Source organism: Lates calcarifer, linkage group LG8, assembly GCF_001640805.2.
Source record: "Lates calcarifer isolate ASB-BC8 linkage group LG8, TLL_Latcal_v3, whole genome shotgun sequence".
Lineage (NCBI taxonomy): Eukaryota > Metazoa > Chordata > Actinopteri > Centropomidae > Lates > Lates calcarifer.
Window position 1 is genome coordinate 20,375,699 of NC_066840.1, and position 24,894 is coordinate 20,400,592.

The window sequence follows — 24,894 nt, forward strand, 5'->3', positions numbered from 1 at the left end:
AAAAGACATTCAGTGTGATTGTCAAGGTTTTAGTATTTAGTTTTCAGCGTTATGCTCTCCTACATTTTTCAAGTTTTGGTGGTGAAAAGTTTGTATTACTGTTTTCATTTGTTAGTTAATTTGTTTTTCAAGTGTGGTACTTGAGTTTTCTTCTTGTTCAGCTATCAAAGCCTGCATGGAAATTCCAAAGAGCGATTTGTCCTAAAGATTTACCTAATCTAAAGAGATTAGAGAAAAAAAAAATGTGTTGATTAGCTGAATTATTAATGTCAGCAACTGCGCTCAGTGTTACTGTTTAAATCCAGGTCAAAATTGGTATTCAGTGGATTTAGTACTGAATATGATAAGTGATTAATCATGTCCATAGACTGTTGTAATTTCCCAGAGCTCAAGGTGTTGTTTTTGATTTTCTCCACAGGACTCAAATGTCAACCAGCAAATCACAGAGAAGAGACAGACATAAAGATTGACAGAAGGTCAGTGTTAGTTTATTTCTTTTCAGTCTGCCTCAGTCATTATCTCAGCTGCAGTTTGACAGTTTAAAATCTGGAACAAACATCACCAAGTCAAAGCTGCTGCAGATCAGGACTTTAGCAACAGTTGGACTCTGCAAAACCCTTTGTCATTAGCCAGAGTTAGTTATAGTTTATATTTTCTGTCGTTTAGTGACAGGGGTATGAACTCCAACACAGCAAAGAAAAAACAATAATTTAAACATCAAAGTATTCTAAGGAAACAGTTAGCGACATAAACTAGCCACATAAATTACATTACCTTGAACAAGGTGGTCCGCAGGTGAGGGCTAGCAAGTCATGTTTGGTGATGTTTTTTGGTCTATTTCTTAGATTTACCCCCAGTAAACAACTTTTGGTAGGACTTGATAAAAGCTTCCCATGGTTTCTGGGTTTGATCGATTTTGAACAACCGTAAACAACACAAACAATGGACAATTTGGAGGCCCCTTGGTAGAGACACAAACAAACTATTGATGTGGGTGCTGTCCAATCACAAACAAGAAGTGTTATTCCACCCTTTCCGTCATCTTAAATGTTGTAATATTTTGGAAAATGTTGTGATGTAGTAAATATTTTTTTTGCTGTCCCGCACTTACAGTCTGTGGTCCCACTTTCTGTTAGTGTCTTAGTGCCACACTTTAAGTCAAGTCTAAATCTGGCATTCACTCCATCATTTTCTCTGTCTTTTTATTTGTATTGTAAGCTAAATAAAAATAGACATGGTTTGAAATGAAACTGTTACTGATTAGTTGCAGTACTGTTATGCAGTGAGCTCCTATTTGACAACAATTAGGAAAAAATGTGCCATACATCGATATTTAAAGGTATTTAACTTTAGAGGTCTTTTTAAGTGCCTTCCTTGTGAGCAGTGCGCATGCGTCTAACATTATCTCCGCACCTTTTCCGCGAACATCTAAAGATCTGTACTTCCCGGTTTTAATCCGTGCATGTTTCTAACCGACCTTTCTCCGTCAAATGAGGGGTTCCCGGGTGTTTGTAGCTGTTACAGTCACTGTTTGTACACTCGTCCCTCCTGTGCGTTGTCAAAATGCTGTCAGCTCGGATGAGACTGGGAATAAGTTGAACAGCTCTGCATTTGACTTCGACTCGTTCAGAGAGCAGTTTCATCGCGAGTATGAAGTTAACAGCGAGGAATTCAACCTTCGTCACCTCTATTTTCAGGTAAGAGATCCAGTAAGAGAGAGGGAGACATAATAAAGAGATACGTGGAGAACAAGTCTCTATAGTCTTCAACACACTAAAAATAAACGCCACCACAGACCACGCCCACTTGTGTACATGGAGGAAACAAAACATCAGGTAGAAAAAGAGAAATGTTTATACATTTTACATTAATTGTATGTCAGTATGGAATTCATATCAGCAAGTGGCGGTAGAAAACGTCCTGATACTACGTTAATTTTATAAAGTAATATAACAACAACATTACAAGTTAAAATCCTCAATTGTGGGAAGTAAGGTAAGTACAGTTGTCAGTTTATTAGATACAGGTCGGTAAATTTAGAACAACCTAATGAAACAGCCATGAAATAATATATATATTATAATATTCAGTTTTGTTGATATTGTTTCAGGCTAATATCGATTAAACTTTAAGGTCATTTTGGTGGCTGTTTGTCTGTAGTGTTGTTTAATTATACTGTGCTATACTGAGAGGTGTTTCTATTTTTTACTTTACCCTCATAGATGTTAATGGTTTGGATATAATATTACTTAAAATGGATCCAAATAGAAACTTGAAAATTTCCTGAGGGTAAGATTTATAGTAGGCATTAGACTGTAGTAATTTTAGCTAGCTGTACCTAATAAACTGGCAACTGAGTGTATGCAATATATTACTTGATTATTAGTATTATTTAAGTGTTAAGAAATAAACAGCATGGTTGAAGTGGAGCTCATTTTGTAGTTTTTGAATCTGCAAAGTGACTTTAAACGTCAGATTATTGTGATGTTTTAAAATGTACAATATTTCCTTCTGAAATGTCATTGAGTAAAAGTATTAATTAGGTATAAAATGAAATACAGTACAGATTTCGCCCCTAGTTTTTTTTTTTTTTTTGCCATTGTCCTGTCATTAATATTATTTTATGCAAGACTTTATACAACTAATTTTGATGACCAGAGCTGCTTTCATTTTGCTGCTCCACAAGCTAACTTTACCATATCTAACATGCTATTTGTTTTATTGCAGGATGCTACAAAGCGACATGCACACCTGAACTCATTTTCCACAGCACCACAGTCTGCCAAGTATGGCATCAACCAGTTCTCTGACCTCTCACAGAAGGAATTCAGAGGTAGACTGAAGTTTTCCCACATAGTTCAAGTTTGCAGGATTGCATTAGGTGCATGTGCTTTATCTTTGTTTATTGAATCTCCTGGACAGATATAAAATAGTTGCTGAAAATGCTTCACTGTGTATCCAAATAACTTCTTCACACCTGAATGTACTCCCATCAGGTGAAGCAGATTCACTCACTTAAATCTGTCCAGTGCATTGTTTTAAATGTAACTGAGCATCCTACCTCCTGTGCTGAATCTGCACAGTCATTGTTTACATCGTATCCACTTTTAACTATGTCTATTATCCACAGATCTGTACCTGCAAGCAAGTGCTGACAGAGCTCCCCCCTTCTCTGGACTGAAGACAGAGGGGCTCCCAGCCAAATTTGACTGGCGGGACAAAGCGGTGGTGGCTCCAGTCCAGAACCAACAAGCGGTAAGGTTTACACAGAGAGATGATAGATATATAGGCAGGAATGCATTGTAGGTACAGAGACAAAGTTGGGTCATGTTCGAACAAATTCTCAGTTTTTTTTATTGGAGCATTTTATCATTGACAAATAAAGCAGTTAGATAATGTCAGAACAAACAGGTAGACATTAGGCAATGAAAATATGCATAAAGGCACCCATAATAGGAACAAGTCCTCAAAAACTATAAGGCCAAAATGATGATCTTGACAGTTCCTCACTTTCCAGTTCCTACTAGATTCATGATGTCCATGATGTCCATGATGTCCCTGATATGGTTTTCCAAGTTAAAATCACATCTGTCCATCTAAGAATTTTTCATTTCAAAAATTTCACTAGTGGACACATGACATCCAGGTTCATTGGAGGCTTCAAGCTTTCACATCTCACAGTGTGCTTGGCTTCCAGACCAGTTCTGATATCACAAAATCATGATTGGTTGTGTGAGTCTCAAACAGATTTAGGGTTATCACAAAGAAACGTTCTCCCTCCTGCCTCTGTTCAGAGAGGCAGGAGAGAGCAAGGCACATTTAGTGAGGAAGAACTTCAGTAACAGTAAAGGAAAAGCAGGTGAAAATGACAAAGAAAGTCATTAAGTGTGAGTTTTGCTCAGAGAGCAGAGTGGACCTGGGGACACAAACAGGGAGAGTGTTAGTGAGATAGAGCTGTTGCTTGTCCTCGCTCAAGGTTCACTTCCTGCTCTTTTTGTCCTTTATCTCCTCAGTCATTTAATTTGCCGTAGGGGATGATATTTTCACTGTAAAACTGACGTCCTAAGGGAGAGACATAGCCCATACCGGAAAAAGCAAAGATGATAACATATATTTTACTCCCCTAAATTCAGGTAAGGCTTATCACTCCAGGGAGATTGTGTACATGACCACACTCATCTACCACTCCACCTGTAGTTTTGCTTTCCCAGATTTGCCCTTTCTCTCTGACTCCATCTGTGAACCTGCCTGTGCTAAGTTTCCACAACAGACAGAGATACGAATAGACAGAAAGTAAAATGCACTTCCATGCACAAAGACACAAAATATCAAACTACTCACATCAAATTCTTCTTGATCCAGTTTTCCCTTCTCTTTGATTCCACTTTTATGACTCCAGTGCATTTCAGCACTTTCAAGGAGACAGCAGATGGTCCTTATATTTTGTATACTCAGCACATACTTATCTCCAGTACAAGCAATAATGACTGATTTTTGGTTTCAGTATTGATTTTAAGCCATGAAGCTGTATTGCGCAACAAAATATTGGATTTTTACATGGAGAGCTCAGGTTTTCATCACATTTATGGGAATTTATACCATGAGCAAGTGAACTGAACATAGTCTGATGCTGTTTGGGGAATGAGATTGCCTGTGTAAATGTTACAGAGAAAAAAAACCTCTGTATGTTTTATCTCAAAAAAAGACTGGTTTCAGAAAAGCAATATAATCTTTATTGGATATGAAGTATAAGACCAACTCATGCTATCAAAATAGAGAAAAAAAAGTACTTTAACTGAAGCACCAGTGAAGATTTTCCTTCAGACACAGTTTACCTGAGGTGTTTCTGTCAGTAGATGGCAGCAGAAAACAATTAGTCACAGTTCACCCAGACTGGCCAGATCACCTCACCTCACCACCATGCACAACATCCACGCTCACTGGCGATTCCTCATCGAATGGTCTTTAAAATGCAAAGGTCCAAACCTTTGGTGATTTGCAACAAATTTCTCAGGTTTAGCTACTGCTTTACCCACTTCATTCTCCATTTCAAAGCCCATTTCAATCTTTATCTAAATTTTGTGTCTAGTTTACTGGTAAAGAGATGTTTAAATATGTATCACAGGAATGATTTGGCCAGCAGGGTTGCAGGGGAACAGAAACCAGCGTTCAGTGGAAAATAAGTGTTTACCTTGCTGAAGTTTCCTTGAGCAAAACATTCAATTCTCTGTAGATGGGGGATAAGCAAAACAACTATTTTCCCTTCTGGGGACTGTAAGATGTGGTGCTGTTTTCTGTTTGGATCCAGACCTAAAGAATTTTTCAACCTTTCTTTGTTGTTTTGTTTTTCTCAATACTATAATCTTACCTTTGCAGTGTGGGAGCTGCTGGGCATTTAGTGTGGTTGGTGCCATGCAGTCCGTCCATGCTATATCAGGCTCGCAGCTGGAGCAGCTCAGCGTGCAGCAGGTTGTGGACTGCTCCTTTAAAAATGAAGGCTGCAATGGAGGCTCACCACTCTGGGCTCTGAACTGGTTAAAGCAGGTATAATGATAATTTTAACAAATGCAATACAAAGGCTGAATAAACTTTAACTTCCTGTACTTCACATGCACAAGAGATGTAATGAATATTTTCATCCTTTACTTGACTGTTGAAGGAGGAGTGTTGAAGATTCACTGGGGCTGTTTTGAATTTTGTATTTTTAAAAATAAGGTAATGCATTTTAATTAAAGAGACATGTAGTGGCAGTAGGCAAAATAAGATTGGAGTTCTCTGCAGTCAAACATAAATTAAGGAAGTGCCTGTGCCAGGATCTTTCATAAACAAAATGAATGGATATTTTTATATTCAGATAACACACACACTGAGATGAACTATTTTCTCTCTAGACCAGAGTGAAACTGGTGCCTCAGTCCGACTATCCCTACAAGGCCACGACAGGAATCTGCCATTTTTTCTCCCAGTCACATGACGGCGTTGCTGTGAAGAACTTTACTGCTCATAACTTTGGGTAAAAGATATGTTTTTGTGAGTTGTCTTTAAGCCAGTAAAAGTTAAAAATTAACAACACTATGTTTGGGTCAAATCACCCGTAATCTTAATATGGTTTTCATAAAGTACCAAGGACAGAGGAGAGGGGAAGGGAATTAGTCACACGCAATGACAGACCACAGTGTTTACTGTGTCAACACAGACATGGATTGCTCAGTAGCGCAGAGGTTCTTGACTCAGGGCCAGTCATTTTGGCCAAAAGGTTACTTGAGTTAAAGTGAATTCAGATCCTTTTTATTTAATATTAAATAGGAGTGTGACTCATAATCATGCATATGTAATGGCCGTTTTTTTTTAATTAGCAGCACAGTATTCATGTTTTGCTATCATAACTCATACCAGGGCTCTCTGTTAGAGTGATGAAGTTTGATTTAGCTAGAGTACGGTTAACAGAGCTAACATTTGCCAGCCTAATATACAATTTACTTGTTTCTCTGAATTTATAAAATTTGTAAATATAATCATATTTTGAAATGATTTTTAAACTGAAATTAATAGCAAAACAAAGTAAACATGCAGCAATTATTAATATACTGGACCAATATGAAAAATTAAACCTTTGACCTGCCCCTGTCTTCAGAAAGGTCAGACTGCTGGATTTGAACACTTAACACATGATGGAAGCTCAGGGGTCATGGTGAAGTCTGAGCCCTCTGATAAAAGGGCTCATAAGACAGATTTTACTGCTGCATAGCAAAAGAAAAACATGATCATAAAGTTTCAACAAGACAAGACCCTACCTCAAGGAGAATGGGATGCTGAATGGCTTGATTCAGTATTAGTCATGGCACCAACTTTTACTCCATGACCCCTCCATGGCCCATATGTCATGAGCCTGGCAGAGGAGGGCATCCCAGCTATCCCCAGAGGGAACCGTCATCTGGTGGAAGGACAAGATGGAGTGGCACAGGATGCCTGCATATGTGCAGTAGAGAGAATGAGGAAAAAGGCAATTTTATTGAATGAGAAAATGTGCAGTAGTTGTTCAGAAATGTATGCACTGAGCGGATTGATGAGAAGAACAGGAGAAAGGACAAGAGATGGTGAAATGGTTCAGCCCTGTGAAATGCTGAACTTAAGTAATAACCTCCATATCTTGCTTAAAGAGTGTATCCTAATACCTTCCCCAATCCCCTGACTTAACAGTATAGTTAGCATGATAATGCCTCCAAAAGCTGTATGATCACAAGGCCAGACATACTACCCCAGGAGTACAGTTCTGTTAATCTGTTATTCAGTGGTCAAGAGGAGGCAATGATGGGTCAGCTGGTGGAGCGTGGTCCTTTGGCTGCTGTTGTGGACGCTGTCAGCTGGCAGGATTACCTGGGAGGCATCATCCAACACCACTGTTCCAGCCAACGGTCTAACCATGCCGTTCTAATTGTTGGATACGACACTACTGGTACACACTGCAACCACACTGACATGAGAAGGAATTGTGGTTCAAGAAAAAAAGGGATTTAATATTTTACTTGAGCTAATACTTACCTTTTTTAGGTCAAGAAAGTTCTGCCACCCCCAGAGCCCATGAAAGTAATTTAAAGCAAATGCACTAGGCGAGATTTTTAGGTAAAAAATACAGCAGTCTTAATCAGATTGCTGCTGCAGAGAACAACAGAGCAGTGTCTCATTCCCCCTAATTAAGTGCTAAAACAAAAGGAGATGGAGAGAACAAAACATTTTAACAAGGCATTTAGCTTATGATTGAGTCTTAAAATTATAACTTTCTCAGAGCAAATGAGCGGTCTGCTAGCAGGGTGTTCCAGTGAAAATGAACGTGGCTTCATTTAGTATTTACTTAATATTGTAGCATGTGCCTTATTCAGTTGTGTTAGAAGATATCAGCCCTCATTTCTAGAAAATTGTTGAGAGACCCAGAAGTTTCACCCCACTGATGATGATGTGTATTTGTGTAGTTTTAAGAAAAATAATAGTATGAATCTCTTATTATGGAAACAATTTTTGCAGGATTTACAGTGTGTAGATTTAACATTTGCATTTTAGTATTCCACCTTTTGCTTCCTTTGCCTCTCTTTGGTACACAATGATCAGAGAGTAGCTGGGTCGGTAAACATGAGACTTGCATGTCTACTTCTTGACGTCATGTTAGAACATTTCTAAGTATAGACGTTCTGATTATTTAGACAGTTACCTCTTAAAGCTTTGTGTTCTAGGTTTAAAACACAAAATCAGTGTGAAAGGTTGAAAGGTTTTGAAGATACAAGCTAAAACAGTAGTTGTAACATCACTTTGTGCCTCACTGTTTATTTTTTGACATGGTTGACACAGCAATATTTCATATTTTTAATCATTAATTATTTCACACACACTTGTGTTTTCTGGGTATTACACAAGGATGTGAGTGATTATGTAAGGGTTTAAAGTGGTTGCAGCTGCAGTACACACACACACACACACACTCTCACACACATACACACACTCTCACAGACATACACACACCTAGTTCTCCTTTATCCTGTAAATAATTCAATCTTGAAATGCATGTTGTCTGTCTTAGGGGATATTCCATACTGGATTGTGCAGAACTCCTGGGGAACCACATGGGGGAATGAGGGTTATGTTTATATAAAAATTGGTGGCAACCTTTGTGGTAAGTATGATCTTTGCCTCTTTTCAGTTTCTGTTTATATCTACTTTTAGTTTGGAGTCTGTACTTTGTTGTGCCCACCATCCCCTCAGGGATTAATACATCTTTCTTTTTTTATCTTCTTCCCAGGTATTGCAGATTCTGTGGCAGCAGTTTTTCTTTAAAAGCATCGTGTACATTTTTTTCTGTGTCATTGTATGTGTTTGGGAGAGCAACTGTGTGTGTGTTTGTGTGTGTTTGTTCACTGGTGCCAGAATTGAAATTAGTCATCTGTTTGCCTACAAATGTCACTTTAAATAATGTTTTTTATTGAAATGTCACCATCTTGCATCACCAAAACAAAATAAATCACTTCATATGTTGTTAAATGTTGGATCATAACTGAGCGATTAATACACATTCACCACTGTAAAACTGATAATAAGAATAGATGCACTGTACAAAATATGTATCTTATAAAATACATAAGGTAGATACATGTCATGGGTAATACAACTCAAATGTATCTATACAGAGATCACATTAATCACTGCATAAATACATAACAAAACATACCATATAGAATACTATACAAAACACATCTACAGCAACTACATTATTAACATTATGTACAATTTTTTTGGTTAATATTTTAGAGTTTTACATTTATGTTATGTTACATTTATGCAAATTGTTTTATTTTAGATGTTGATGTTGATTGTTTATACAGAGGTTTGCACCTGAGCTGCATCTCAGTAGTCTGAAATAGCTCCCTCCCTGACACCTTTCCCGTTCTGGCATGAAAGACGGTGCGTTTCTAAAATACTATTCACCGCCACCAGTTTGATCACTGCTCTCACCGATCCATTTGCTTTCAGGTCAGTCACAGTGAATTTGCATAATTTTATTGAGAAAACATCTAAGCAAACCTTATCAAGGAGCCATCTGCTGTACTTTGTGTCCAGTCGGGATTAGAGATTAGAGCAAAATAGTCTATTATGGCCATTTGATTTATTCAGGGTCAGATGCTGTGTTGCAGGTTCTGTAGCTTGATGTAACTGTTGAACTAGTAATTTGTGTTTTTGCTCTTGTTTCGAACATAATTTGAGGATACCTGGTATGCTATTAGTGTCACAATGAAAAGCAAGAGTTTTACCTTGCTTGCTAAATATTTTGTAATTTTGTACATTTGTTATTTTTCTGTATTTACATGTCAGAATACATACTTCCTAGAAAACCAGCAGGGATAAAAATATAAAATGGCTCTCCCTAATGGATATTTTAATGGTTTACAGCTACTTTAAATAGTTACTTTCTATCTTATCCAACATCCTGTGTCAACTGGAAAAAAACCCTCCATCAAATTAAGATTGAAGATTCTCTGATTTGTAAGTGTTCTTCATAATCCTCTGTAGTATGTATGTATTTAAGACTGCCCTCGTTAATTTCTTGAGAAAAACAAATCAATATATAGGTCAGGTAGTCCAACTGGATATCTCCTCGGCTCACTAGACTAAAACATTATGTAGCCTCTAAACAAAATATGTATTTCTCTGCATGTATTGATGGCTGCCTATTCACCCACACACCTGCCACTAAATCCATTCAGCTGTGCGAATGATCCACCATTGTGAGGTGAGGACTGCCATGATGAACGAAAGGATGCCAAGGACAAACGAGTGAGATGCCCCCTTAGTCTGAGTCCTCACTGCTGCAGTAGGAGCTGTCACAACACTCAGCCATGTAGAGGAAGGTATGAACATTGGGATTCAGCTTGGGTACCCAGTGGCGAGGCACCAGGAATGTTGCCAGGTTGAACAGATCCACAAACACTTTGTAGCGGTCACTGAAGGAAAAGAAAATCGTTTATTAAATATTTAACTCATGTACTCTTGCAATATAATTGAGCATCTGTCGCAGATTGTACTTTCTGAAGGGCAAAAGCTAACCTTAGCTGCAGCTATTTAATTTAATGAATACTGAATAAAGAACTTGTGTCAAAGCTCCTTGGAAATGAACTTTAAATACAGTTTGTGTATGTCTGGTTGAAGTGACCATATGACAGGTAATTTAGATAAGCACAGTGGACCAGTATGCTGTCCTTATCTAAATTAACTCTGAAGTGTTCAAGATACTTCTAGTAAAAAGTGTTTAATCGGTGGGTTAAAGTTTACAGCACACAGTACCTGACAGTGGATCTCAGGTAGTGGTAGCCAGATGAGCCCCCTGTTCCAGCCTTGCTGCCAATCATACGATGCACCATGCATACATGATTGTCTAGAACAAAAGAGAAAAATATCTGTTGTGACAGGAGCGATGTTTTGGCTCTGCATGTTTCATTTGAGCCAGAAATTGTTTGGACATCAGCGAGACATAGATAACTGAAAAATTCATTTCATGGGAATAGGTTGCTGGATTGATCAGCAGGCATGAAGGATGTTCTAAGATTCGTCTGCCTCCGAGGTCATGAACTAACTTTAGTTCCGTAAACTCCCCCGTTATTCAGCTCTGCCCTTGGGCGAAATATTAAAACACTGGTTTCTTGTAGAAATTTGCTTTTATACCCCCACTCCCCCCCAGTTTTCTGTTCTGGTTGACTGGTGAGTATATGCAGGAACTGGCAGAGTTGTTACAGTACTTACATCTCCATTTTGTCATGAGAGTGTCAATGTCCATGAGGGAGGTGAGCAGCTGGAAAGGAACCTGGAACCTTGGCTCCTCCCTAAAAATGTATTTTTAGGAATTAAGGATACATTTTACAGTGATAGTGATTCATGAAAGTGTTTCTGGATGGTGTTGATAGCAGCTGTAAAAGGAGAGTGGCTATCACCTCAGTACCCACAATGCCACTAACATGTTGGATGTAGGTGTTTCACATTAATGATCACCTTTCAGTAACTGTTACATGACTGTGTTTACTCTCATGAAGCCTTAATGAGTGCAACTCCCTCACCACACAGGTTTTAAAAGGCAGGTTACCACACCTTTTGGTAAAACTGACAAAACACCCTCTGGTAAATGATAATGAAGCACGGTGTGTCCAAAAAAAGGGATGTGGCATGAAAATTTCAGGTGGGAGTACAAATAACTACCCCTGCCTTGAGAGCTAGCACTGAGGTGCTCTTAAGCAAGATGTTGAAACTCCCAACTGTCCCTGTGACACTGTGGTCAGCAATAGGGGCTAGTAACTTTATGAATCTGAAGCAAGCATAACACAGAGACACTGTGTCAGCAGAGTTTCACAAGACAAAGGAGAAGAAACACTGTAAAAAAACACATACCTGTAGAAGTAGATCATCAGGGCACCTTGTAGAGCCTTGTAGGAGAGCCGCCTCTCACCTTGTAAGAAAAATGAAGTCAAATTTAATTGGCTTTATTGATGTCATCTTGTGAGCTAGAACCTAATTAGCAAAGTTCACAGAGTAATACATTACTTCACTATCACAAAGTAATTTTTTCAATTTATAGAGAGCCCTGACCTTTGCTAAGGAGATGGTCATGACGCTTTTCATCAAACAGAGAGGTGAAGAGCTCTTTCTGTTTGACCAGCTCAGCCATCAGTTCCTCCTTCTCCTCAGAATCTGGCATTTTCTTTTCCAAGAAAAAAAAAACAACAATCCGTAAATAAAAATACAGTCTCTTGTCAATCATCTGTGCACTGCAGGGAAAGCAAAGATTTTTTTTTCTTTTTCTGAAACCTGGAGTCATCTCTTACCTCAATTTTCTCCTTCTCTTGATTCAGCCCATCAAATATATTGATTTCCAGCCTTTCCCAGAAATTGAATCCATCCACCTCCAAGCCAGGAGTTCTCTCCAGCCACTCCTAAGAAGAACAACCTAAGTTTTTTTTATCACATTTCTACCCTGTTCAGTAGCCGATGAGTTTACCCAGAGCAAGATACAGCAAAGAGAATGTTGAAAAAGCACAGATAGTAAAGAACAATAAACCAATCCCTACTTTAAAAACTGATGACCATATGCAGGTGGTTGTAAGACGTACCTCGACTAGCTTTAAGAGTGTGGGCTCCTGTTCAGTTGAAAGCAGCAGCTCACTGTCATGACCCTTGAAATTGTCCCTGTAATGACGTCTGTTGTATGGAACCCTCAGGTTGTCCGGGACCCCGATTTTGTTCTCCAGCAGTCGAAACTGGAGGCTCTGGAAGCCTGAGGCTGGAGACAGGTATTCCCTACACACAAACACACAGAAGTAAGCGTACATACACACAGCATAGACAGAGTGCATCTCATAAATTTTTTAGAGCTGAAGCAGAGATGCCTAGAAGTTATTTATAAGCTCACCTAAAGTCAAAAAAGTCCAAGGCTGTCATTGTTTCCAAAACCGCAAACTGGTCGACCAACAGTCTGAATATCATTACAATCCTGTGGATGCGAGTGTTGACTTTGAGCATATTGCGTTCATCTCGGACCTGGAGGAAAAGTGAAACGTGGGGAAATAATTGCTAATCATAGTAAAGCTTGTAAGTGGATATCCTGACACAGGGAAAAAAATCTAATTACTGAAATAATTAGAGTTTCTGACTTTTGGCGTTGCTCTAATTTCAATTTTAGAACATCAGTCTGGGTGATGCACAAAATTTCTTATTTTTCCCTGAACTGAACCCTAAAGCCAGAATGACTGAATAATTCCTACTGAATATAGCTTCCTCTTCTACGGAGGTACGGAGAGTCGTGACTATCATAGTGTTCTTCTCTCTGATGATTAAGTACTCTTCAATTTATTTAAGTTATTCTCCTTCATGATTTCTTATTCTGAGCAGCGTTCAGTATTCAACACTGATAGTTCACATTTAAAATTTGAATACAGTGGAACAAAATGTTCTTCTCTGCTCCAGAATCATATCTAAGAGAGGGTACTTAAAAACTAGGAAATATATTGGTCTGTATTTCATACATGCTAATTCATTTAATTTTTGTGAATAATAATAAAAAAAAAAACAAAAAAAACAAAAAAAAACAACACAATGATATGACATGAACTCACATGTCCACTGATGAAGATCTCTCGCACTGAATCAAGTTCAAACAAAATCTGTTTGAACCACAGCTCATAGGCTGGAATAAAACACAAAAAATGTGTGTGTCATAAACATTTCAGTGTAATATAACAGGATAAATAAGTCAGTAAACAGTCAGGGCCGTGTTGCACTGCACTGCAAAAATGTAAATTTTAACAAGATATTGTCCTGTTCTCAGCCTTGTAGTTTTTAAACAAATGATAAATCTGCTCCTTGGTTGCTATCACTTTACCTAATGATTCTGTTCATTCCAGAAGAGCAATTTTTATTTTTCAAGTACTTTACTAAATATTAAACATTCAAAGATTTCAACATTTTTTATGCAAGTGAAATTGTATCATAAACATGTTAAATTACCCACGACATAAAAAGTAAAGACTAAATACAAGATTAGAACAACAATTTATTTCTGTGAAACCAGAAGAAAAAAAAACAAAACTCCTCATTAGAGCTAGTTTTACCTTGATGGGTGACGATGAAGAGGTGCTCATCATGGATCTTATTACCCTTTAGTTCACTCTGCAGCACCTGGGCTGACACTATTTTGTCGAGCTGAGGGTTGGAGAGAAAGAAGCCATTTGACTTAAAAACCTAAAATTTAAAAACAAATGCAAATTCCTGCACTTGCCTTTCATTTAAAAAGCCATGATGAGCACGACAGGTCGTGTTTTCTACCTGCAGGTAGTCTCCATAGATGATTCCTCCTTTACTGGCCTTGTTAACTCCTGCCTGAGAGGCGTCCTCATCTTCCTCTCTATTTGGAGGCTTGTTTTTGAATAACCTGCAGTGTGAGGAGAGAAGGCCGTTTGTTACTTGGTGTTTTCCCTGGATTTAAGTAGTACAAGGTGTTAGAGTGTTGCAGCCAGTGGAATTAGAGGAATTAGAAAGATGAAATAAACATGGAAAATAAAGCAGCTAGGTTCCTTGAGAGCCCTGTTTAAGGTGCAGTAACAAACTGAACGTACAAATGCCTCTTCTCAAAGAATGGACATGCACTCATGACTTGTCCAGATCGGCTGCAGCAAAGATGTGTTCTTCTTCCTCTACTAATATTTACTAAAATTGTCTTCAACACAATCCAGATTTTTAAAGTCTCACCTCATCCAATCGCTCATGAGGATGTAGTCACCATCCGGCCCGCCTCTATTTGCCCCATGTTTACCTTGAACCAGGAACACCTTCTGGACTTTGTCTGACCTGTTAAAAGAACAGTCACAAGACCCTTCTCAAATAACCAGATACAAAACAACAAATCCCAAACACATATTACTTTTCCTCAAATATTCAAATGAGCAGGAAAATCAAACAAATTCAGCGCAAGATGTTAAATGTGCAATTATTACTCAAGACCTTTTATACTAAAAGAGCAAATAGTGTATTCAGAAAACTCTGTGGACATTGCTGTTTTGGTCACAGGGCATCTTTACTGTTTACTCTGAAGATACTAAGGCATATACATAGACACAGACATATATACAGGCATCACAGAATTGACCTCTGGCAGGCCAACCTGATGTTTTATCTCTTGTATTTGCCATTAAAGCTTCTAAACAATTAAACTTAATTTTAAATAGATGTAAAATTATGAGAAAACTTGTTTTGCTAAGGAAAAAGAAAAATACTTCTTTTTAACTTCAAACTTACCAGAGTAAGAGGATTGATATCTGTTTGGTTGGCACTAAAAACACACCTGGTAATTGTACTATAAAGTAGTTATTTTTAACCAAGAACTCTGATTTTGACAATCCCTACCCACTGCTAACGCATTAACACAATGTCATAAATATAAGTTAAAGTCTGTATTAACCTCTTCCAAACTGCATCACAGTGCTCTCTGGGAATCTTTGATGCCACTCTGTAGGTCATTGGACTCATCTGTAAATATTTGCAATTTAGTTAATATTTTATTTACCTCAGTGAACATTAACGGATATGTGTGGATCCAAGGTTATTGTGTGAGTGCATGGACTGCATGTAATCTGTTCTTAAGGAAAGTACACTATGCCCATGTTTACCTTGTGTCTCATTTGCTCTGTGACTTGGACAAATGAGATGTACACAGTGCTTGTGTTGGAGAATGTGACCATCCAAAGTTCGTCAGAAGTTGAAAATGTCATTCTTGTTAGGCCTGTATTACCGGCTGTTGTACACAGTTCATGGGAAATATTTGTTTGTTTTCTTTCACAGTCAACCAGATCTGTTGAAACTAATGATAGGCTTGTCCCTCCCTACTGCCCGATCCACACCACAACACGCTCTCAGTCACAACAAGCACATTCTTTTAGAACAACTGTTAACCCACTTTCATCAGTGTAAGACTCAGAATCCACAATCCCCTCTCTCTAAATCTCACCAAGATCATTAGCTCCCTTGTTTTTCACCCACACTCTTTATAGACTTCTCAAGTAGAGTCCCAGCAGCCTGTGCAACTGTCCTCAGAAGATCAGAGGGATGATAACAAGCAGCTATTTCTGAATTGGGACATGGTACAAGCCTAGCAATATAAAGCAGCAGACTGAACAAGAACCACCCTAAAAATGCTTTGTTCTTGTTCCCATTTAGCCAGGATGAATGGGATTCTAGTGGAAAAAAGAGAGTAGGGGTAGACTGGATGAGATGCTGGGGAAGAGATGAGACTGTCCGCGTAAATCTTCAAAACTTTAACAGACCCTGTCCATCACCACTGATAAGACACACGTGGCATTACGCAACATCTCCAAGGTCTTAGTGAAACACTCATTAAAAGAAAGCAGGGATGTGGCCTGTTTTTGTCTTACTGCCATGTAAAACCCTTCAACTAAACCGTTATTGTCAGCCCTAAGCTCCCTGACCTTGAGTCAGTTATAGAGTTATAGTTTCCAGATGTAGGTGTATTTGTCAAGTGTCAGCTCTGCTCTGCTACCTCAGTCATAATTTTAGACTCTTTGTGACGATTGTGAAAGCCTCAACAATAACTGACTCCTAAAATCAATGTATTTGCTAGTCTCATGTCAAAAAAGGACAGAAAAAATCAATCTACCTGTGTTCCAGCTAGTCTATTAGAAATAAAAATTGTAAAGGAAATTATTATATACTGTGATAATTCACAGTTTAGAATGATAATTTTGATCTTGATATAATAATGATATAAGCCTAATCTAAATTAAATCAGTAAATGTTAAGGTAATTTTTTTTAATCTGATGTAATAATCAGATATACTCAATCAATAAAAAAAAAAAAAAAAAACAGACATTTACAAATACATTTACAGTGTATACAAATTATCTTGATGTTTGCATATATTTTTTCTACAGTTATTACTGTTTGTACTTATTATTTTTAGTCCACTTCACTGTCTTGGAATGACAGTGTTTTCTTGTACAAAAGTATAATGATTATAAAGTTGAATACAAACAAACAATAAGACAGATTTTTAAAGAATATTTAATCTAGTCAGTACATTGCAGGTTAACCATTAATCTATATAGTGGGAGTATTATATAAACATTGTAGAGAAACTGACTGTGTAAGTGATAGAAATAGCTGTATGTCTGCTACTTAAAGTAATTCCTGTATGATCATCTAATGACAGTTTAGGCTAAGACCAGATCACAAGATTGTTAGTTTGTTTAGGTAAGAAACCACAGGTTGTATCAAAGCTCAGAAAATAAGTATTTCATACTGAGATAAAATTATTATTCTGTGATCAGAGGAAAAAAATCCTGCAGTTCACACAGTCTTAAGAGAAAATTTCAGCAGTCTCTCATTTTTGTCACCTGTGTATACAACATCTGCAGAATAAAATGTGTTCTTTTTTTTCTTTTGCAGTAAATCTACAATAATTAGGTATTGTAAAGAAGGCAGAATTTTATAATATAATTAGATCATGTGTGCAGCTGCTTGATTCTTTGTAGTGCAATGAAACCTGGTCTTTCCATTGTTACTTTTCTGTTTATTCATTAAATGCAGTCCCATTCAATTTAGAAACATATAAATAAATAAAGAGCAGCCTCCTTTGTGGTTTTGGAAATTGTATGCATTGTTGGGACTTTAAAATACATTTCATCTTTTACTCTCTGCTACAGTTTGAAATGTGTAAATGTGTTATCCACTGATAAAAGCTAAAGCTAAACTCTCCCTTAATTAAATCATACTGCATATGTTTTGACAATCTTTCAAGAAAACCTGAGCTGATGTTCTTTTTTTTCCTTTCTGTTATATTCCTCATATTTAATTTTATTTATCTACAGGTCCTGTTGGTTTCTGTGAAAAGGGAGTCCACAGGTTGTCAGTGAAAGGTGAGAAAAAGCAATAATGAACACCATCACCTTGTGTGCTTGTGAAAATGTAATAACACTGGGCGGCAGAGAAAAGTAGGTCTGGTAAAAGTCATGGAGGGACACCAAGAAAGAGATGTGTGTTACCAAATAACATACAGCACATTTGTTGAAACGTATACCATCAGAGAAAGGAAGTGTAAATTTAGGATTTGAAATCCGTGATGCCCTTGGAGAAGCAATCAGCTACATGCTGTTATTTTATTTACTAGAAGCTCATTAGAGAGCCCAATCTGTCGACTATTTTATGTGTTCATAATGATCTAATCTGCCTGGTTGATGCACTCGATCATGCATTTCTAATATGACATTAATAATTTCTGTATTACTACTATAAATTCAACTTCACTTTAAATTCCTGCAGATTTCCTTACTCTCAGCTTTACGTCATATGATTCTAATTGATTTTGAGTGAGGAGCTTTTAAAAAATTCAAAAGTGAAGTCTGAGCTTGTTTCCCTAAATCCCTACATCCACCAGATTTCAACCTGCAAAATTTATACTTATAGATGTTGATTCACTTCAGTAACAACTGCTTTGACATGAGGCCACTTTGTGTGCACAGAAACCGCCACCAAAATAAATCCCAAGCTGTGTGATGTAAAAAAATCCTCCAGCATCATGTATGATGTATAACTTGCCCGTCAGTGATGTAATGTTTGATTGAGCTTCCAAGATGGGACACAAAGATTTCAATATTGTCTCATGTTTGTTAGTGTGATTCCATATGGTTACCTCTGTGTCACGTCCATAGATTGAGGCTTGACTGAATTATGAAACATGCTTCATTTTTTTCCCATTGCTCTGATGTGGTTATTGCATGATGCTTTTAGGTCTTTGATGTTCTTGCAAAGTCGTGCCATCTCTTTTATATAAGCCTTTGAAGTAGGTCTCGTTGCACTGCGTAGTGATAGGCTGCACTTATTATTTTGGCAGTGCCTACTGTGGTCACAGTGTGATACTGCAGCAGTACTGCAGATCATTTTCACATTACAGGTTTATCTATTCCATTTGATGTCTCTTTAAATTAACCTGGAGTATCCAAAAGTGATTTTTTTTTTTTTGTCTTTTTTCTTCTCTGAACATCTGGCTTGCTAATCACTAGAATTTGAGCAAATTATTTGAAGTTGGAGCTCAAAGCAACAATAGTTTTCTGACCTCTTTGAAAGTACAGTGATGGCCGCTATATAGCAAGTGCACTGCTATATGATATGTAGATAAACAGTCAGCTGTATGACTTTCTGAACTATGCACTTTGTACCACTAGGGAGCATCAGAGGACTTTTAAGGGAATGAAAGATTTGAATGCTTCATATTTGGCAGAGCTGAGTTTGTATTTGAAGATTTTTCAGCTGGGGTTTGGTAGGGTTTGAAAGTCTTTGTATGTATATATCAAAACAAATGGGATGGTTCGTATATGTTCACTGTAATTTTGGTGTGGGGGAACAATAGACAATGGCTCACAGGGGAACTTTAATAAGACATTTCATTATAGGTTGGTGGTGAAATGGGGTGGTATACCCTAAGGGAGTCTGGTTAGAACTTTGAAGGCATGTATTTCAGATTTTGAGCTGAGCAACATTCAAAGAGATGTGTCTTTTGTTGAGCTCTATATGTCACAGAACATCTTTTAAATTTCAGATACAATATAAAGAATCTGTGGGATGCGGGAGCAGCAGAGACGAGGTCAAAAAACAACAGCATAAAACAACCTTTGAGCAAAGAATATTCTGCTCCCATTTGGTTTGAAATGCTGTTTGAAGTTTACCATGAAAAAGAAATCACTTTCATATGGAGGGGCTGTTTTCAGAATTATGCATTCCATCATCAGAACCTGTCTGTGCTTTGATGAGTAACACTTAGCGTGAGTGTGGGAAAGCTGATCACAACCCTAAAATATATATTTTTTAAAATTGAGCTATCAAATGTTCACACATAAGCTTATACCTAACATCCCCTATGATTGTGATGCTGACTGTGTAGATAATGCTTTTTGGCAACATTCTACATTTCAGGTTAGTTACACTAAAAAATGTCTTCAGCTACAATTTATACTTTTCTGTTCAGAACAGCTTCAAGCAGCTGACTTCAAAGTAGTGCTCCATTTGTCTTCTTTGGCTTTGTAGCTCGCAAAATGTATTTTTAATCACTAATGTAATTTGTGTTTTTGATATTTTTTGGAATATTGAGGACATTCATGCATTAATACTTGGCAAGATTTTCTTAAGCCTCCATTATATCCAAATTAGTGTCTGAGTAACCTGCCACCTAAGTAACATCATTTTTTCACCTTCTTATGTTAATTTCAAAACAGAGCAGCAGATTTGTGAGATGAAAACAATTAAAACAAAAACAAAAAAAACGAAGACGCCGTCCATTTCTTAAAAAAACAACACACCGAAAAGAACCCCAATATCATTTTAATCCATGAGTGCAGTTAACATTCAAAAAAATTATACCTACCGAGAACATGGATGTGTGATCTATATTTGGATCCACTGCAACCTTGTTTATGTGAGATGGGTTCATGAAATATTTGTGTTGATGAAATATTCATTGGACAGGAAGCCAGGTCAAAAGGCATTATGCCCAATAAACATTAAATTTAGTGGAAATAATAGTTGACTGCATGTTATAGATACATCACCACTTGTAAATACTTGTCACTACATGCACAGGTTTCTGTTAAACAGAGCATTGTGAAGAAGCCCCACATTAGCCATATTAGGAGAAACGTAACTTATAAAGAAGTAATGCATGTCTGAAAAAGCAAATGAAATGAAAAAAAAAAAAAAAATCAAAATCCGCTGGACTTTATTTATGTATAAACACAACATAAATTACTGTTAATATGACTAGTACAGACATTTATTCAGTTTCTTTAAAAAAAACACCATAAAACTCTTGCATAATTTACAAAACATGGTGTCCCTGTGCTATCCAAGACACAGCGGTGTCTTTTTCTCACCCCGACAGTTCTTCATACCTTTACTGTCCCTTTTTTTCCACAATGAATATTGGGTATTTAAACATGGAAACAGTTTCTTTTTTTCTGTTTAAAAGCATCTGAAAGAGAATAAGACATTTCGATGTTTACAGTGCTAAATCTGGTATACATAGTGGCTGTTTGGTGAGGATATCTCTACTGTCAGAAGTCTCTGATTTAAAAAACAAACATTAGCTCAAGGACACTGCTTGCTCTAGGCGTGTGAACTCACGAGCCCCGTACTTCAAGAGAAGTGCAGATATGCATAATGTAAACATTTCCTTTGCTCTTAGAACACTTTCTGTTGAGCCAGACTTTTCTTGATAAAAACGAAAACAAACATAAAACACCTAAACTAGCTCACTGTTGTCTCCACAGACACCACTATTCCTCTGCATGAGAGTCCATAGTCCAAAAAGCTTGTGCTACAGAGGAACTTACCTGTAATTGCCATGTTAAGGCTTGGTGTAGTTATACATTGACTCTGTAGTCCCTAGGTCACAATGCACAGCATTGCTTTTGACAGCTTGTATTTTTTCCTTTTTTTTTTTTTAATTATAAAAACACATGGACACTCAGGGTACATATCAGCAACCTTTGATTACAGTTGCTTTTCATTTTGTTCACCAGTATGTCTCCACCTAAAACTGAGTCTCTTTGGCAGAAAATGCACCTCGTATTGTTACCTTTTCCCAATTTCACTTTGCCGAAGAAAGTGGATGTTATTGGCGCTGTCTGCTAACTCTGGGTACTGCTCAATAGAGAGCACATAGTACCCATCATACCCCAAAACTTTTCCACTACTCAGAAGCTGCCTCTTCTCCCCCTCTGTCCAGGGCCGGACCCCCTCCTCGCCATCACGCACTCGCTGCTGTTCTCTTGCCCATGCACCTGCAAGGGCGCGTTGACGAGCGAGCTCAACAACCCGTGCTTTCTCCTCATCTACTGTGGATCCGTAGCGGATGTGAAGAGCTAGTGCACCAGCACGAATCTCCACGTCTGCAAAACGGCGAGTCCGGCTATCCATGACTGTGGTGGACTGGGAAACAGTCACATTGACGCCGTTCTCCAGAGTCTTGTGTCCGCTGGTGAGGTGCAATGCAGCAAGGTCAGCGTCTGGGAGGCCTGGCTTGACAAAGTAATGTGTGTCCCGTCCTTCTATAGTGAAGTGGAGGTCTTCCAGATAGAACGCGTTGTTGAGAATTGTTGCAACCTTGATACAGTCCTCACTGGCCACATTGAGTGTGTGAGTGTGAATGCTGCCTTTGTAGATGGCAAACATAACTGCTCTTCCGATGGGAGACGGTGCCGCTGAGAACCACAGCCAAGACTTTTCACCTCTGCGACCTCGACTGAGATGGACCTCTGGCAGTCGCTCGAATGACAAGAGAGAGTGCGCTTGTCTGGTTACTTCCTGCTGGACCCCAGAGATAGACTGTAGGAAAAGTGCAGTGAAACGTTAACGCCTGAACATGGCAGAACCTGACTCTCCAGGCCATTTAGAACCAGCTACTGCTCTGCTTCAGAGAGTTTTTCATCCCCTTCTAAGATAATGGTGTTTTCAAGCTGTGTTCTCAAGCCAAAAGTAGATAAATCCCCCATGACAATTTTACAGCAACACTTTTTGTGTTAAAGCATTAGACCAAAGAAGCCTAGCATAAATAGCTTCAAAAGATTGTCTTAACAGTAGCAACACCAAAATATTACATATAAAGTTAGACAGTGCTAAAGTGTGTTCGGCTGGCAAGTAAAACAACAAGACAGAGGAAAGTACACAGTGCTTATTATGCATATTGTTATGCAAATATGGCCCAATTAAAACAGATTTTCTATGAAATACATAGCAATCCAATTAAGAGATGGCAGCGTCAAATACTGACATAAAAGATTTTTTTTTTTTTAGTTTTTTTGTTGTCTGTCTGAACCTCCCAACACAATCAAAGGTCTATTTTATATTGGCTAGAGGTGTATAATAGTTGTTTCTCTTTTTGCTATTCTGTTTGTGTTTAACATGCATAAGAGATATTAATTTTTCCCACCGGCAGATCATCCCAGAGTTGACTCTTCCTCAGTTCATAGGATGGCATACTTAAATCAAACTTTGGGACCGGAAACCCAGGGATGGTGTTGTGAAGATGAAAGCCAAAGGTTACGAGCCAGCTGTTCACATCTGTGCAGGAAAGAGAAATTACAGGTAGAGAGTTCCAAGTTACAACATTGAAACTTTTGTACCTTACCTTAAACTGTCATTAGCAAAACCATTTTTTGAGAATTTTGATAAAATGTTTATGCTGTATATTGAGCCAGAAATGTTGCAGAAAAATAACAAAATTCAGTACATATAGAAGTTAACTTTTTAAAGCACAGTTACTGAGTACAGATACAAATATCTCTAAATTTGATAAGATCAATAATAATCAATTTAGCTGAAACAATTAGTCGGTTTAATGAATAGCTGATTGTCACAAAATTAAATGGAAACTATTTTGATAACTGGTTTAGCACTTTTCCAGCATTGTGTGGATCTGCTGCTTTTCATTGCCATATATGTAACTGAATGTCTGGATTGATGGTCAGATAAAACAAGGATTGATTTTGCAAATTATAAAGGGGCATTTCTCACTATGTTCTGACAGTTTAAAAGATAAAACAATTCAAGGAGCAATTCATCAGCAGAAAAATCAATTATCAATATTTCCAGTAGGTTCAACTGTAATATCTCTTACCTGCAACGTATTCTCTCACTTCGTGGACTTTGCTGATAGGGTTGTTATTTCTGAACATGTATAAATTAAAAGGAGCAGGCTCTTTGCCAACTTTTTTCCAGGTGGAGACATCTGGAACAGTCCACCTTCCAGACATTATATCATAATCCTGCTCCCCAAAGTGCAGCAGCTTGGTCAGGGGGTCATACAGTCCTCCATGAAACCCGAGCACCAGCTGGAAGTCTGGGTTAGAGTCGAAGTAGACCTCACCGTATGCTGTGTACTGCAGCTGTTTGACCAGGAGTCCGTTGCTGGTGAAGACAGCCAGGGGTGTGCCAGTGTTATCGCAGGCGATGTAGAACTCCTCCCCACTGCTGATCTCCATGGCAAACAGGTGGCCTTGGAGGTCATAGTAGAGCGAGGTAATCTCTGAACTGGAGTGGTTGTATACATGCGTAATCCTGGCTGGGTAGCTCAGGTCTGCGTAGAAGTACTGCAGGTGTTGTCCCAAGCTGGTCTTGGTGGATACTCTGCGGCCCAGTCCGTCATAGCGATACTGAATCGTCCAGCCGCTGCTCTTGCTGTAGACTCGCACCAAAAGTCCTTTAGAGTTGTACTCAAAGATTTCTGCTCCCCTCTGACGGAGGAAACCATCCTCATCCATCCTGTATTGGATATCTCCAAGGCGGGTGATGCGGTCTCTCAAGTCATAGCGCAGAGGGAGAAGTCTGGCACTGTTTCCTGCGTTTAGCAGGTGCAGATTCCCATTAAGGTCGTATGTATAGCGCCACATCACTTTGTCGTTCAAGTATACAGTCTGGAGTTGGCCATCCACATCATACTCATAGCTGTACTTGGTGGTGTTGGCAAAGGGACCAATCTTGATCTCTCGCTTAGTGACTCGGCCCACATCATCATATTGGAAAGTGATCCAGTACATGAGTGAACGAAAGATCTCATACTGGATCTCTTTGATGCGTCCGTGTGCATCAAAGTGCTTGGTGTAGGTCATGACAGCAGTGGAGATTATCTGATTTATATCATAGTAGATCACCCCAAACTTTCCAAACTGCTCAACCTTTCCTGAGATGTCATCAAACTGGTATAGATCGATGGGTAGCGGTGTTTCATTGATGACACCTTGCACGCTGGTGACACGCAGACTGCTGTCGTAGGTGTAATCAAAGCGTGCATTGACCATGCCGTCCTC

General features: G+C 38.3%; 3 protein-coding genes across 5 annotated transcripts in view; 1 reads left to right on the forward strand and 2 right to left on the reverse strand.

Annotated features, from left to right (window-relative positions):
• The first annotated feature begins 1,387 nt into the window (after positions 1-1,387).
• ctso (cathepsin O) lies at positions 1,388-9,030 on the forward strand. The gene is made up of 8 exons (XM_018679394.2): positions 1,388-1,697; positions 2,728-2,833; positions 3,131-3,255; positions 5,377-5,544; positions 5,892-6,013; positions 7,293-7,456; positions 8,573-8,665; positions 8,792-9,030. The coding sequence occupies exons 1-8, from the start codon at positions 1,491-1,493 to the stop codon at positions 8,824-8,826; spliced, it is 1,020 nt and encodes a 339-aa protein (XP_018534910.1). The 5' UTR covers positions 1,388-1,490; the 3' UTR covers positions 8,827-9,030.
• On the reverse strand, positions 8,950-15,558 carry tdo2a (tryptophan 2,3-dioxygenase a). Of its 3 annotated transcripts, none has more exons than XM_051072525.1 (13): positions 15,485-15,558; positions 14,776-14,874; positions 14,353-14,458; positions 14,139-14,229; positions 13,644-13,714; positions 12,941-13,068; positions 12,642-12,828; positions 12,357-12,464; positions 12,121-12,232; positions 11,923-11,980; positions 11,284-11,363; positions 10,828-10,918; positions 8,950-10,487 (listed from the first exon to the last, which is right to left on the reverse strand). In XM_051072525.1, the coding sequence occupies exons 1-13, from the start codon at positions 15,550-15,552 to the stop codon at positions 10,334-10,336; spliced, it is 1,353 nt and encodes a 450-aa protein (XP_050928482.1). In that variant the 5' UTR covers positions 15,553-15,558; the 3' UTR covers positions 8,950-10,333. The 3 variants fall into 3 exon arrangements, with proteins under 3 accessions (XP_050928482.1, XP_050928483.1, XP_018534909.1); XM_051072526.1 differs by lacking the exon at positions 15,485-15,558 and adding an exon at positions 15,322-15,465; XM_018679393.2 differs by lacking the exons at positions 14,776-14,874; positions 15,485-15,558 and adding an exon at positions 14,643-14,775.
• A 4,836-nt stretch (positions 15,559-20,394) lies between these two features.
• The window catches only part of si:dkey-237h12.3 (teneurin-3), a 173,976-nt gene continuing 169,476 nt past the window's right edge, over positions 20,395-24,894 (reverse strand). Inside the window, 3 exon segments of the mRNA XM_018679395.1 lie at positions 20,395-22,414; positions 23,019-23,149; positions 23,706-24,894. Of these exon segments, the coding sequence (XP_018534911.1) occupies positions 21,662-22,414; positions 23,019-23,149; positions 23,706-24,894 (2,073 nt within the window). The 3' untranslated portion in view covers positions 20,395-21,661.

Coding starts and splice junctions, on each gene's coding strand:
- ctso (XM_018679394.2), top strand. CDS start 1,491: ATGAGGGGTTCCCGGGTGTTTGTAGCTGTTACAGTCACTGTTTGTACA. Junction 1,698..2,727: donor TTCGTCACCTCTATTTTCAG/GTAAGAGATCCA, acceptor GTTTTATTGCAG/GATGCTACAAAGCGACATGC. Junction 6,014..7,292: donor TTTACTGCTCATAACTTTGG/GTAAAAGATATG, acceptor TCTGTTATTCAG/TGGTCAAGAGGAGGCAATGA.
- tdo2a (XM_051072525.1), bottom strand. CDS start 15,552: ATGAGTCCAATGACCTACAGAGTGGCATCAAAGATTCCCAGAGAGCAC. Junction 13,715..14,138: donor CTTCATCGTCACCCATCAAG/GTAAAACTAGCT, acceptor GTTTTATTCCAG/CCTATGAGCTGTGGTTCAAA. Junction 10,488..10,827: donor TACCTGAGATCCACTGTCAG/GTACTGTGTGCT, acceptor CTTTTCCTTCAG/TGACCGCTACAAAGTGTTTG.